This window comes from Aristolochia californica, unplaced genomic scaffold, assembly GCF_029961685.1.
Source record: "Aristolochia californica isolate CCGP_79_NKW_82.1479 unplaced genomic scaffold, dmAriCali1.0.hap1 SCAF_11, whole genome shotgun sequence".
Lineage (NCBI taxonomy): Eukaryota > Viridiplantae > Streptophyta > Magnoliopsida > Piperales > Aristolochiaceae > Aristolochia > Aristolochia californica.
Window position 1 is genome coordinate 34065917 of NW_027181782.1, and position 11298 is coordinate 34077214.

The 11298-nt window shown below is 42.9% G+C and overlaps 3 protein-coding genes across 3 annotated transcripts; 1 reads left to right on the forward strand and 2 right to left on the reverse strand.

Moving 5' to 3' along the window:
* Window positions 1-557: 557 nt before the first annotated feature.
* On the forward strand, window positions 558-2286 carry LOC137944935 (coniferyl alcohol acyltransferase). The gene has a single exon (XM_068790750.1). The coding sequence runs from the start codon at window positions 679-681 to the stop codon at window positions 2065-2067; it is 1389 nt and encodes a 462-aa protein (XP_068646851.1). The 5' UTR covers window positions 558-678; the 3' UTR covers window positions 2068-2286.
* A 98-nt stretch (window positions 2287-2384) lies between these two features.
* LOC137944936 (tubulin beta-6 chain) lies at window positions 2385-5908 on the reverse strand. The gene is made up of 3 exons (XM_068790751.1): window positions 5402-5908; window positions 3415-3684; window positions 2385-3209 (listed from the first exon to the last, which is right to left on the reverse strand). The coding sequence occupies exons 1-3, from the start codon at window positions 5799-5801 to the stop codon at window positions 2527-2529; spliced, it is 1353 nt and encodes a 450-aa protein (XP_068646852.1). The 5' UTR covers window positions 5802-5908; the 3' UTR covers window positions 2385-2526.
* Window positions 5909-9691: 3783 nt separating this feature from the next.
* Window positions 9692-11298, reverse strand: LOC137944937 (repetitive proline-rich cell wall protein 2-like). The gene is made up of 2 exons (XM_068790753.1): window positions 11074-11298; window positions 9692-10962 (listed from the first exon to the last, which is right to left on the reverse strand). The coding sequence occupies exons 1-2, from the start codon at window positions 11246-11248 to the stop codon at window positions 9944-9946; spliced, it is 1194 nt and encodes a 397-aa protein (XP_068646854.1). The 5' UTR covers window positions 11249-11298; the 3' UTR covers window positions 9692-9943.

Consider the following 11298-nt stretch of genomic DNA (forward strand, 5'->3'; position numbering starts at 1 on the left):
CTTTGTCTCACTCGGATGTATTACTTGAAAGGCATCTTCTTGTTTCATCACTACTTAATTTGTTATCTATGGTGGCCAGCTTAGTCCTGTTGTCCCCATCAAAGCCTAGAAAGAACTCTTCCTAACAAATAACCAGAATCGAGTTTAACAATTGTTGACATGTAACCTTGTATTCTTTTAATCTTCTTTAAACTACTGGTTCAACATCTAATTCGCATTAAAAAACAGAAACAATATAAAAATATAAAAAAATAAGTAATTTCTTAATTGAAGCAAATAAAAGATTGGGTAGCAGGACCAATGGGTTTTTGGGATTTTTTTCTAGATTTAGGTTTGCATTGAGTCTCTCTTGAGGGGTAAATCGGTTTGAACTTAACCCAATTTTTTGTTCTACCATTCTACTTGTTCATTTTAAAATAAATAACGGAACCCAAAGTCGTAAAAAAGCAGTTTTAGTCATATTTGATGAAAATTTACATTTTCATTTATTTATCATAAAACTTGTTGTTTCCTACGTCCACTAGATCAGACGTTAATAACTAAATTTGTTACGCAAGTTAAATATCTGCTCTTTCCTACTTAAGCTGGCTACGTTCTGAGCACAGCTAACCCAATCTTCGTCCACTCCTACTGTTCGATCAAATTTTTGCAGTATTCCTCTTCACTTTCGTTGCAGACATGGTGAGCTCGGACCGAGAGGCCACGGATTTGCAGGTCAAGGTCGTCGGAAAAACAATTGTCAAAGCCGTGGATCCACCGGCGGAACCCAAAGTCGTCACCCTCTCAAACTTCGATCTTCTCTCCGGTCGTTTTCCGGTCAGTGTCTACTACGCCTACAGCAAACCCGATTCCTGCGACTTCCCTTCCATAGTCGCCACCCTCCAGACCTCCCTCGCTAAAGTCCTTCGCCATTACTACCCTTTCGCCGGCAGGCTCGTCCCCGGTCCCAGACCAGACGAGCCAGAGATTATCTGCAATAACGAGGGCGTCGAGTTCACAGAAGCACAAGCGAATATCCCCTTATCCGCCCTCAATTTCCACGACCTCAGTGAATCTCTCCAGAAGAATCTGGTTCCCGTCCCGGAGTCTTCTCCCTTGAGCATCCAAGTCACTGGTTACCCTTGCGGCGGCTTCTCTGTCGGCCTCAGCTTCGACCACGCAACTGCGGACGCCCACGGGTTCACCCTCTTTCTCGTTGCCTGGTCGGAGATGGCGAGAAAAGGGTACGTGTCAGTGGTGCCGGACCACCGGCGGGCAGAGGCGTTCAAGCCCCGGTCGCCGCCGAGTTACGGCCCGGAGATTGACAGGATGCTGACGTCCTGCAGCCTGGAGGAGATCATCAAATTGCCACACAACGACATCACCCTCAAGCGACTCTATTACATCCAAGGCTCCGACGTCCAGCGATTGCAGGAGCTCTGCAGCAGCAGCAGCAGCACCGGCGGCAGGAGAAGGACCAAGGTGGAATCCTTCTCCGCCTACCTCTGGAAAGCCCTCGCCACGGCTGCCGCAGCGGGAGGAAAATCAGACGGTCAGTGCAAGATGGGTTGGTTAACCGACGGTCGAACGAGGCTCTCTACCCACTCCAACGACTTATCCAACTACGTGGGAAACGTCGTCTCCATGGCTCTGGGAGAAGCAGAAATACAAGTCTTGCAGGCAGCTTCTCTCTCCGATGTGGGGGAGATGGTTCACAGAGCCATCGACGAAGTGACCAACAAGGACCACTTCAACGACCTGATCGACTGGATCGAGTGCAAGAGGCCCGGGCTGGTGCTGGCGAAGATCCTGCTGGGCCGTGGCGGGCCGGCGATCATGGTGTCGTCGGGGCAGCGAGCGGCGGTGGCGGAGGTGGATTTCGGGTATGGCACGCCTGTGGTGGGGACGTGCTACTCGTTGATACCCAGGCTCGGCGCCGCGTACGTCAATCCGCAGCCGAGCGGGAGAGGCGACGGGTCGTGGGTGGTGTTTGCGATCTTGTGGCCGGAGCTAGCGGCGGCTTTGGAGTCGGATCCGGAGAGGATTTTCCGGCCGGTGACGGCGGCTCACTTAGGATTATCGGTCTGATTCCATTGATGAAAGATTATTTGTAGTGGTTGGACTTACCTGTCTTGTTGGATTATGAGTAGCGTCGGTATATCTACAGGGATGGCTATCTATCCAAAATAAACAGAGGGGCTTTCCCTCCCACTTTCCGCGAGAGGCCACAGCGAGCTCCCTTCCAGGTTAATATAGCAAGCGAGCAGAACCAAGTATGAACTACGAGTAGAGATAGGTTTCAAGTGTTTTTTTTTTTTTATACAGGACCAAACGAACGAGTAATTAATTTATTCACTATTTGATGGAATGACGCGAGAATTAACAACAACAGCGACAACAAAAGGTAACGACAAACATATTTCGGGATAAAAATGCAAAAGTATACAGATACAGGAAAGTAAAAGCATTCGAAAAGGCGAAATCAAATAATTTCGGCATATTTCCTAAAGATTACCATCATGTAGCATGGTTTGTCTGGAAACTACTTCAGCTGTCGTAGTTGTCCTCGACTCCTTCCTCATACTCACCCTCCTCGTCTTCCTCTACAGTAGCGTCCTGGTATTGCTGATACTCGGACACCAAGTCGTTCATATTGCTCTCCGCCTCGGTAAACTCCATCTCATCCATTCCCTCCCCGGTATACCAATGCAAGAAAGCCTTGCGACGGAACATGGCAGTGAACTGCTCGCTTACCCTGCGGAACATCTCCTGTATCGAAGTTGAGTTACCTATGAAGGTCGAAGCCATCTTCAGGCCCATGGGAGGAATGTCGCACACGCTTGATTTCACATTGTTAGGGATCCACTCCACAAAGTAGGATGAGTTCTTGTTCTGCACATTGATCATCTGTTCGTCCACCTCTTTGGTGCTCATTTTGCCTCGGAACATGGCGGAGGCGGTGAGGTATCGCCCATGGCGTGGATCAGCAGCGCACATCATGTTCTTGGCATCCCACATCTGTTGGGTGAGCTCTGGGACTGTGAGGGAGATGTAATTCTGGGAACCACGAGAGGTGAGAGGGGCGAAGCCCACCATGAAGAAGTGGAGGCGAGGGAAGGGGATGAGGTTCACAGCAAGCTTCCGGAGGTCAGAGTTCAACTGGCCTGGGAAGCGAAGGCAGCACGTGACACCGCTCATGGTTGCTGATATCAGGTGGTTCAGGTCCCCGACTGCAAAAAGGCAATTGTGCAGTTAATCTTTAGCTCTGATTGTTCTTTCTGCACTAAAGAAAGGTTCAGAAAGATGTTCATGTTCACCCATGAATATTGGCGAAAAGGACAAAATATGCAAATTAGGCAAAAAACTAAAAACCCTCAGATAAGCAGAACAGTTTATGCTATCATTTTGTTTGTTCATTCCTTCACAAAAACTTACAGCTTGGGTTGCTGAGCTTCAGGGTTCTGAAGCAGATATCATAGAGGGCTTCATTGTCGAGAACCATACATTCGTCAGCATTCTCCACCAGCTGGTGCACAGAGAGGGTGGCGTTGTAGGGCTCCACAACAGTGTCAGAGACCTTGGGGGAGGGGAAAACTGAGAAAGTTAGCATCATCCTGTCAGGGTACTCCTCCCTGATCTTCGATATCAGAAGAGTTCCCATCCCAGATCCTGTCCCTCCTCCAAGTGAATGGCATACCTGAAAACCTGAAGAAACAGAGCAGTATTAGCCACCATTAATAAACAGTTTAGTATGGCTGCAATGCCCTGCCCTCCTTTGTCAGCAAGACAAATTAAACAGTACCAAAATTTGTGCGGAAAACACCAAAGTTGGTAACAAAAAAATCAATCTCGCTCGGCCAAGAAGCTGTACAGGAAAGTATTATTTGGTGATAAACAAATGAACACTCCGTTTTTTGTAGAATAATTGGTTACTTTAGAGACGATGGAATATTGGAGCTGAGCAACAACCATATTCCACAAGAGGCTTAAGGATTTTTTAGTTCTACTTGTGGCATTAACCGAGGACATAAGAACTTCACATAGGACATCAAATACATTCCGTCGGGTTGAAGAGCTAACGGATAACCTTGAAGTTTTGGGATCACCTTCCAATAATATTACAGAGAATCCAGCATTCCATAAACTAATTCCATCACACGCCATAAATTTTATAACAAGAGAAAAAAATGCAATAATTGCTTTTGGAGCTTGCAACATTTATAAAAAATGGTTCCGTGAAGAAATAACAAAAATAGAAAGATACTAAAACCAACATGCCAAACGTTGTAAAAGGCCAGTACCATGGTAACTGTAACATTGCAAGATACAAGTAGATAAATCAGAGAACCACGTCCAGTGATCCTATGTAGAGGAAAACAATGTAACAACCTTGACATTCGTTAAATAAGTGATGGGAAAAACAGTGTATATCATACACATTAGAGAAGCCATCCTGTATAGCAAAACTACGGAGGCAAGGCCCAGAAACTTTATTCACATCACACACAAAGATAGCCCGGCAAAGAAGTAAATGCGGTAATAGTGATGTAATATGGACAGTTGACAGTATCCAAAATGCTAAAAAAGCAAAACAAAAACAAAGTTGTATTAGAGCGTCCAACAAATATGAAACGAACGTCACTCAACTACATGCAAGAATTGTCAGTGTTTGACTGAATCATGGAAACACTCAGATATAGATCTAAAACTGCTCATCAAACTTTACAAGACTGCATAGTTCTAATATGGAGAAGTAAAAATTAAGCACCGCGTCATTTGTCAGGTTATATTGATCGTATAAGCGATGGGATGCTATGTCGATTGTTACAACGACGTATGGCACAAAAATCTTGCAGGTCACATGCTCGAGTAATGTTTCTAATCATAAAAGAGTTTCTACGGGCAGATCCGAATCTAAAACGCTTCATCAAAAAGAGTAAATTAAGATGAAGAAAAAGAGCACATCTACCAGATGATGACAACAACACCTCTATAATTTGAACAGTAAAGAGATGAATAGAGACCAATAAAACTTGTAACCACGGCACATATGACAGCCCTACACAGATCACAAAGTAAAATTCATAAACCGAAACTTTGGATACAACGAACTCGTTATATACATCATCGCATGAGAAACAGATCCAGCACCGTAGTTGAAATGACATGTCAGAAGATCATTTCAATCCACAGATCCAAATACAGTGCAAAACGATGATAAAGTGAAACAAATATTTAGGCAAAACACATCAATCAATCTATACAATACAACCGCAGAAGAACACACTAAATAAATTCAACACAAAGATCACATAAGCCCCCTCAAATCGAGTCTAAGATCCAAAAACCAAATGAAAAACGACTCAATGAAAGGACCCAAACGAAGCGTGAAAGAAACATATAGATGGCGATATTCATATACCTTGCAGGCAATCGCAATTCTCCGCCTCCTTTCTAACAACATCAAGAACCGAGTCGATCAACTCCGCTCCTTCAGTATAATGCCCCTTGGCCCAGTTATTCCCGGCTCCAGACTGTCCAAAGACGAAATTATCGGGACGGAAGATCTGGCCGAACGGTCCAGTCCGAATGCTGTCCATCGTCCCGGGCTCCAGATCCATGAGCACCGCCCTGGGGACGTACCTCCCCCCGGAGGCCTCATTGTAGTACACATTAATCCGCTCGAGTTGCAGATCCGATGCGGAATCCCCCTTGTGCTTCCCGGTCGGCTCGATGCCGTGCTCGTCGCAGATCACCTCCCAGAACTTGGCCCCAATCTGGTTGCCGCACTGCCCTCCCTGAACATGAAGGATCTCTCGCATTTTCGATCTAGATTTCTAGGGTTTCGGTTTCGGTTTCTTTTCCCTTCCTCCCCCTCCGCCTCGTCTTCTCTGTCAGGGCAGAAACAGAGCGTTTATAGGGGACGTGGACGGAGATCGGACAATAATAGAGAGAGAGGTGCGTGATATTTTAAAGGGGGAGAGAAAAGCGGGAACTCTAAACAGCCACGTCCGTGGGTCCCACTTTTTTACCTCTCTAACGGCGGTTTCGCGTAACGATCGTTAAAAACCACTGACGATGAGCATCGACGGTCTCGATCTTGTCAATCGCGCCCCCGGTCCCCGTTACCGCTGGATTAAAATGGGAGGATAAAAAACACAGATAGAAAACAGCTGGCTGTGTACGATGGGCGAAATCAACGACCTACAGGCCATGTGAGATGTGGGCCCGGAAGCAAGTATTCGATCAGCACATGCGAGGGTGAACTGGCTGATGCGTCAGGGGATCCTAAATCCTTTATTAGTTTTGTAACCGCTCGGCGTGGGATGGGTGGCTCCCAGGGTGGCCAAGGGCCCGCGGCTAATCAAGGCGACACGGTTCGTCATATCGGACTAGCCGGTTCAGTAGCTATGGTCGAGGTTCGAAAATGGGAAGGAAACCGGTTTCAAGGCACGCGTATATGTGGTTATTATTGTCAGGAGAGTAGTGATGGCAGCAGTCCAAAAAATTACCTCAAGGGGAGCAGATTTCGATTAGGGATGAATTTATCTATGGCTTTTATGCAGACTTTTAATATATTTACTCATAGCCTTCATATCCATTTCAATTAATAAATAACTAAATATTAATTATAAAAATATATTTAAAAATAAATTATATTATTTTATAAATAATTTTAAGTTTATTTTTATATTTTAAATAATTTTATTTGTAAAAAAATAATATGGGACAGGACGAGGGGATGAATAAGATTATTAAATGAGCGGGCAAGGCGAGGAAGACGCTTTTGTCATTTGACCTATTGAATTAGGACGGAGTAAACCCAATATCCAGAATAGGTTCGAACTAAGGTTTTGAAATATGCACCTCCAGCTTTTGTTTGTCATTTTAAAACATGAATACTTTTTTTTATTATTCTTAAAATATCTAACAAATATAGGTATAAAAATAATTATTTTAATATTTAGCTGAAGAATTTAAATTTTATTTTGGGGGTTTTATTTGTAAATTGAAACCCTAGACAAAGATCTTAACATAATTGGATAACCATTCTTTATAGTATAAATTGTAACATTTTTGTAAAAATAGCTAGCTATAAGAAGGGTTATCTTGTCATTCATTCAAATTACCCTAATAATTCTTTACAGGAAAATGAGGAACATTAATACTCCATATAAATCTATGAAAATAGACTACATTTCATGACAAAGGGCACTATCAATCACTTAGTGTGATAATCACAACAAAATAAAAAAATAAAAAAAATAAATCCTATGTTTCTTGAAATAAAGACTATGTTCATGTCCCTTATCAATGTCACTATCTTTGACCATAAAAATGTGTCAAGGGAACTTGTTGCTGTCTCATGTTCACATTTTCTAGCTTGGTGGTCAAAACACATTTGGATGTTTTGCTTAGGCTAGTAAGGAAAGGACTAGGTTCCCTCCCCTTAGTCGTTGTGTCCGATGAAAGGGGGAAGGGTGATGTTGTTTTTTATTTTTATTTTTTGTATATTTTTATTTTTATTGTTTTTTCAAAAGATCAAGGAACATGGTGGGAGAAAAGGGGAAATAAAACGATCATGACAGGGAGAGCAAAAAATTTGACTTGCTAAGAATGGAGAAGATAATCGACTCACTAATGTTACATGCTCAAGTTATGGAACTGGTAAGCCCAAATTAAGGTAAAAAAAAGGACATTTATTGTCCTTTTTATTGGGACCATTTCTTCTTGGCTATCTTATAAGTAAGAACAAATTTCTAGTATTTCTTGGAAAGTAATTGGTCTTAAACAATCTTCCCTAGCAAACTCTAACTTAGTGAGGTGTCTTTCAACAAATTAATTTGATCTCAAATATGATACCCAACATGTGGGATCCATAGACCCACATAGGATTTCAAAAATATTTTTTTAAAAATAATTTTTATAAAACGATTTCAAAATATTTATTTATAAATTTTTCATAATTTTGAGTATAATGAATAATTTTTTAGGTTTATTGATTTTTTTTTCTATATTGATTCTTTTTAGGATTATTATTTTACCCTTGTGAATGAGTTTTTCTTAGAATAAAAGCCTTCCAAACCTGTAGTAGATACAAATTCTCCAGAGTTGGTAGATGCATCAAATAAGAAATTTTTGTGATCATTTTTTCCTCCAAATGTATATATCATGTACAAAAGTCAGGTCAATTCCTAAAATCAAAGGAAGTAAATCCAAAAGGTGGTAGAAACTTATCCAATTAAGTGTTCATATGTCCTATGTAAGGAGACACACCTCCTAATGATTAACTCTCAAAGAGATCAATTCTATGGAATCAAATAATGCATATACAAATGAGTAAGTAAATTAAAATAGTCCAGATGTGTTCCATTACTTGTTTATGTACTTAATTATATTGGCACACAGGAGGGGTAAGGAGAGGGGTGCACAAAGTATAATTATATTGGCACACAGGAGGGGTGGGGAGAAAAAAACAAAAAGGAGAGAGAAGAGAGGTTCACTACCCCATCCTCCTATGTTTCAATTGTTTGTTTCCACTAGAATCATAAGAGAGGTGGTCTCTCTCTCTCTCCTCTTGTGTACCCCATCTCCAATTGAAAAAATAAGTGCATGGTACCTAGCCACTAGAATATGGGTTAGGAGAGGCAAAATTATGGGTTTAGGGAAAGATGGACATCTAGGAGAAGAAGAGGGACTTGGTGAGAGACAAGAGATGGTAGGAAACCAAAGTTTTGCCTAGCAAGTCTCCAAAAAGGATCAACTCAATAATGTTAAATGCTCAAGTTACCAAAAAAGGTGAGCCTAGAAAAATCTTACTATTTTTTCCTGGCAATTTATAGCTGAAAATTCAAATCGTTTTCTAGAGATTCTAGAGAGGTACGTCTTTCCATGAATTTTTGAGAAATTAATAGCCATCTAACTATGAACAAATTTCTAACTGTTAAACTGGGTCGAAGGCCCTATCCCAAAATGACTAGCCATTTAGGAAACCTTTTTTTTCTAACTAATAAATACAAGATCTTTATACTCACTAATGTATGTGGGACTATCCTTTTAACACTCCCCCTCACGTGTAGGCACGTAGATAATTTGGGTAGAGGCCCCTCACGTGGTGGCACGTGGATAATTTTGGATGGATGCCCACATATGAGAACCTTGCTTTAATACCATGTTAAATTTGGGTCGAAGGCCTTATCCTAAAATGACTAACCACTTAGGAAACTTTTTTTTCAACTAATAAATACAAGATCTTTATACTCACTAATGTATGTGGGACTATCCTTTTACAACTAGCACTTCATGGACTAACCATTTACACAAGTTTTGTCTGTGACAACTATTTATTAATTGCATTCATGAGAATATAATATATAGTTACTTTTTAATAGAAAATCTTTAGCCAAAGATCTATATAAGGAACCTATTTAACAAAAAAAATCTGCCTTATCATGGCAAAGGGTAACCCATATCACAAGAGCTATATAGGGTAGGGTGCCCTCTATAGAAAGGGATGGAAAGCTCACATAGTCCCAATGTTTTTCTCTTCATTCTTCACAACTCAGGTAATTTGACCTGAGTCAGGGCCGATTCGGACTCTTAAGACAGACCCTTATAACAATATGGCTTAGAGAAAAGACTGATGGGGTGAGCTGATCTGAGTTGGGACCCGATTCCGAGTCTTAACACAAACCTCTTATAACACTATGAGTTGGAGAAAGGAAGCAATTGCATTACTTGTCGCTTATTACAATAATCACTCCCTAATACATCTCATTAACCACCCATATTCTTACAAATATTAACACAAATATTAAACACCACCTTTTCTACCGCCGGGACACCCTGCTGCTACCTCTCCCTGCAATGCCCGGCCTACGTTCACTTAATAGTAATGGAAACTGCACGTAATTCAGAAAACTAAAACACCGTCACCCGCAACGGTCTCATCCTTGCTTACAGTTTAGGGGACCTTGATCGGTGGAACCCATGGGTGCGGTGGCAGTGGGGAGAAAGGTGGAAACTTCAGCTTTGGGAAATGCTTCTTAAACAATGGGGGGCAAGGCTTCTTCGGCGGGAACTTGAACACCGGAGGCTTGTACACTGGTGGCTTGTAAATCGGTGGGTTCTTGATCACGGGAGGCTTGTAAACCGGTGGCTTCGTGATCACGGGAGGCTTGTAAACTGGTGGCTTCTCGATCACGGGAGGCTTGTAAACTGGTGGCTTCTCGATCACGGGAGGCTTGTAAACTGGTGGCTTCTCGATCACGGGAGGCTTGTAAACCGGTGGCTTCGTTATCACGGGAGGCTTGTAAACTGGTGGCTTCTCGATCACTGGAGGCTTGTAAACCGGTGGCTTCGTTATCACGGGAGGCTTGTAAACCGGTGGCTTCGTGATCACGGGAGGCTTGTAAACCGGTGGCTTCTTGATAACGGGAGGTTTGTAAACAGGTGGCTTCTTGAACACCGGCGGTTCGTATACAGGCGGCTTATACACTGGTGGCTTCTTGAACACCGGCGGTTTGTATACCGGGGGCTTATACAATGGTGGCTTCTTGTAGACCTGAAAAGGAGGTGGCTCGTAGATTGGCAGAGGAGGAGGGAGAGGCTTCTTGAAAATGGGAGGGAAAGGGAGCTTCTTAAATGGGGGGCACTTGAAGTTGAATTTAAACTTGGGCAAGAAGGAGGCGGAAGCGCACAACTCAGGCGAGAAATCGAGTTTTCCGGCGGTGCTGAAGATGTGTTTCCCGTTCTCCTTCGATTTGAGAACTAGCTTGGAGGCCTCCGGACCGTTCTTTGTGGGACAGAGATCTTTTGACGCACTGTGAAGTTGTGCGTAGCAGTCATGTTTGAGTTCTCCCTTTTCGTCGAGGAGATCGTTTGGAAGCTGTACGTTGAATTTCCCGTCCTTGTCGAGTTCAGAGGAGCCTCTGATCTCCAGCTTGCCGTCTGCTCCCTTGCAACCTATCGAAACCTGTAGACCTGTTCATGGCACAGAAAGGAAACATAAGCATGGCATTCAACTGTTTGACATTGTTCCACATAAACAGATTGCAGAACTGGAAGAAACGAGAAAGAGAAAACGTCCCATACCGTTAACAGCATTGATTTTCTGAATGTTCTTGCGAACACACAGCGAGCACTCTCCACTGCCCACTGCAAATGCAACATTTTCGTTCTTGGAGACAGCGTTGGCACTGCAACATCCCAGCAACAGCAGCAGCCAGACGGCAAAGAGGATCCCTCCCTGTACCGGAAGAGCCCTCATGGCAGGCAGCAATTAAACAAGCTGCAGAGAAGGAATGCCAGAAAGAAGAA

Excerpts from the sequence above, each read along its gene's own strand:
- LOC137944935 (XM_068790750.1), top strand. The coding sequence starts at position 679 with ATGGTGAGCTCGGACCGAGAGGCCACGGATTTGCAGGTCAAGGTCGTC.
- LOC137944936 (XM_068790751.1), bottom strand. The coding sequence starts at position 5,801 with ATGCGAGAGATCCTTCATGTTCAGGGAGGGCAGTGCGGCAACCAGATT. Across the intron at positions 3,685-5,401 it reads GAATTGCGATTGCCTGCAAG|GTTTTCAGGTATGCCATTCA; the intron begins GTATATGAATAT and ends CTGTTTCTTCAG. Across the intron at positions 3,210-3,414 it reads GAAGCTCAGCAACCCAAGCT|TCGGGGACCTGAACCACCTG; the intron begins GTAAGTTTTTGT and ends GCCTTTTTGCAG.
- LOC137944937 (XM_068790753.1), bottom strand. The coding sequence starts at position 11,248 with ATGAGGGCTCTTCCGGTACAGGGAGGGATCCTCTTTGCCGTCTGGCTG. Across the intron at positions 10,963-11,073 it reads GAAAATCAATGCTGTTAACG|GTCTACAGGTTTCGATAGGT; the intron begins GTATGGGACGTT and ends TGCCATGAACAG.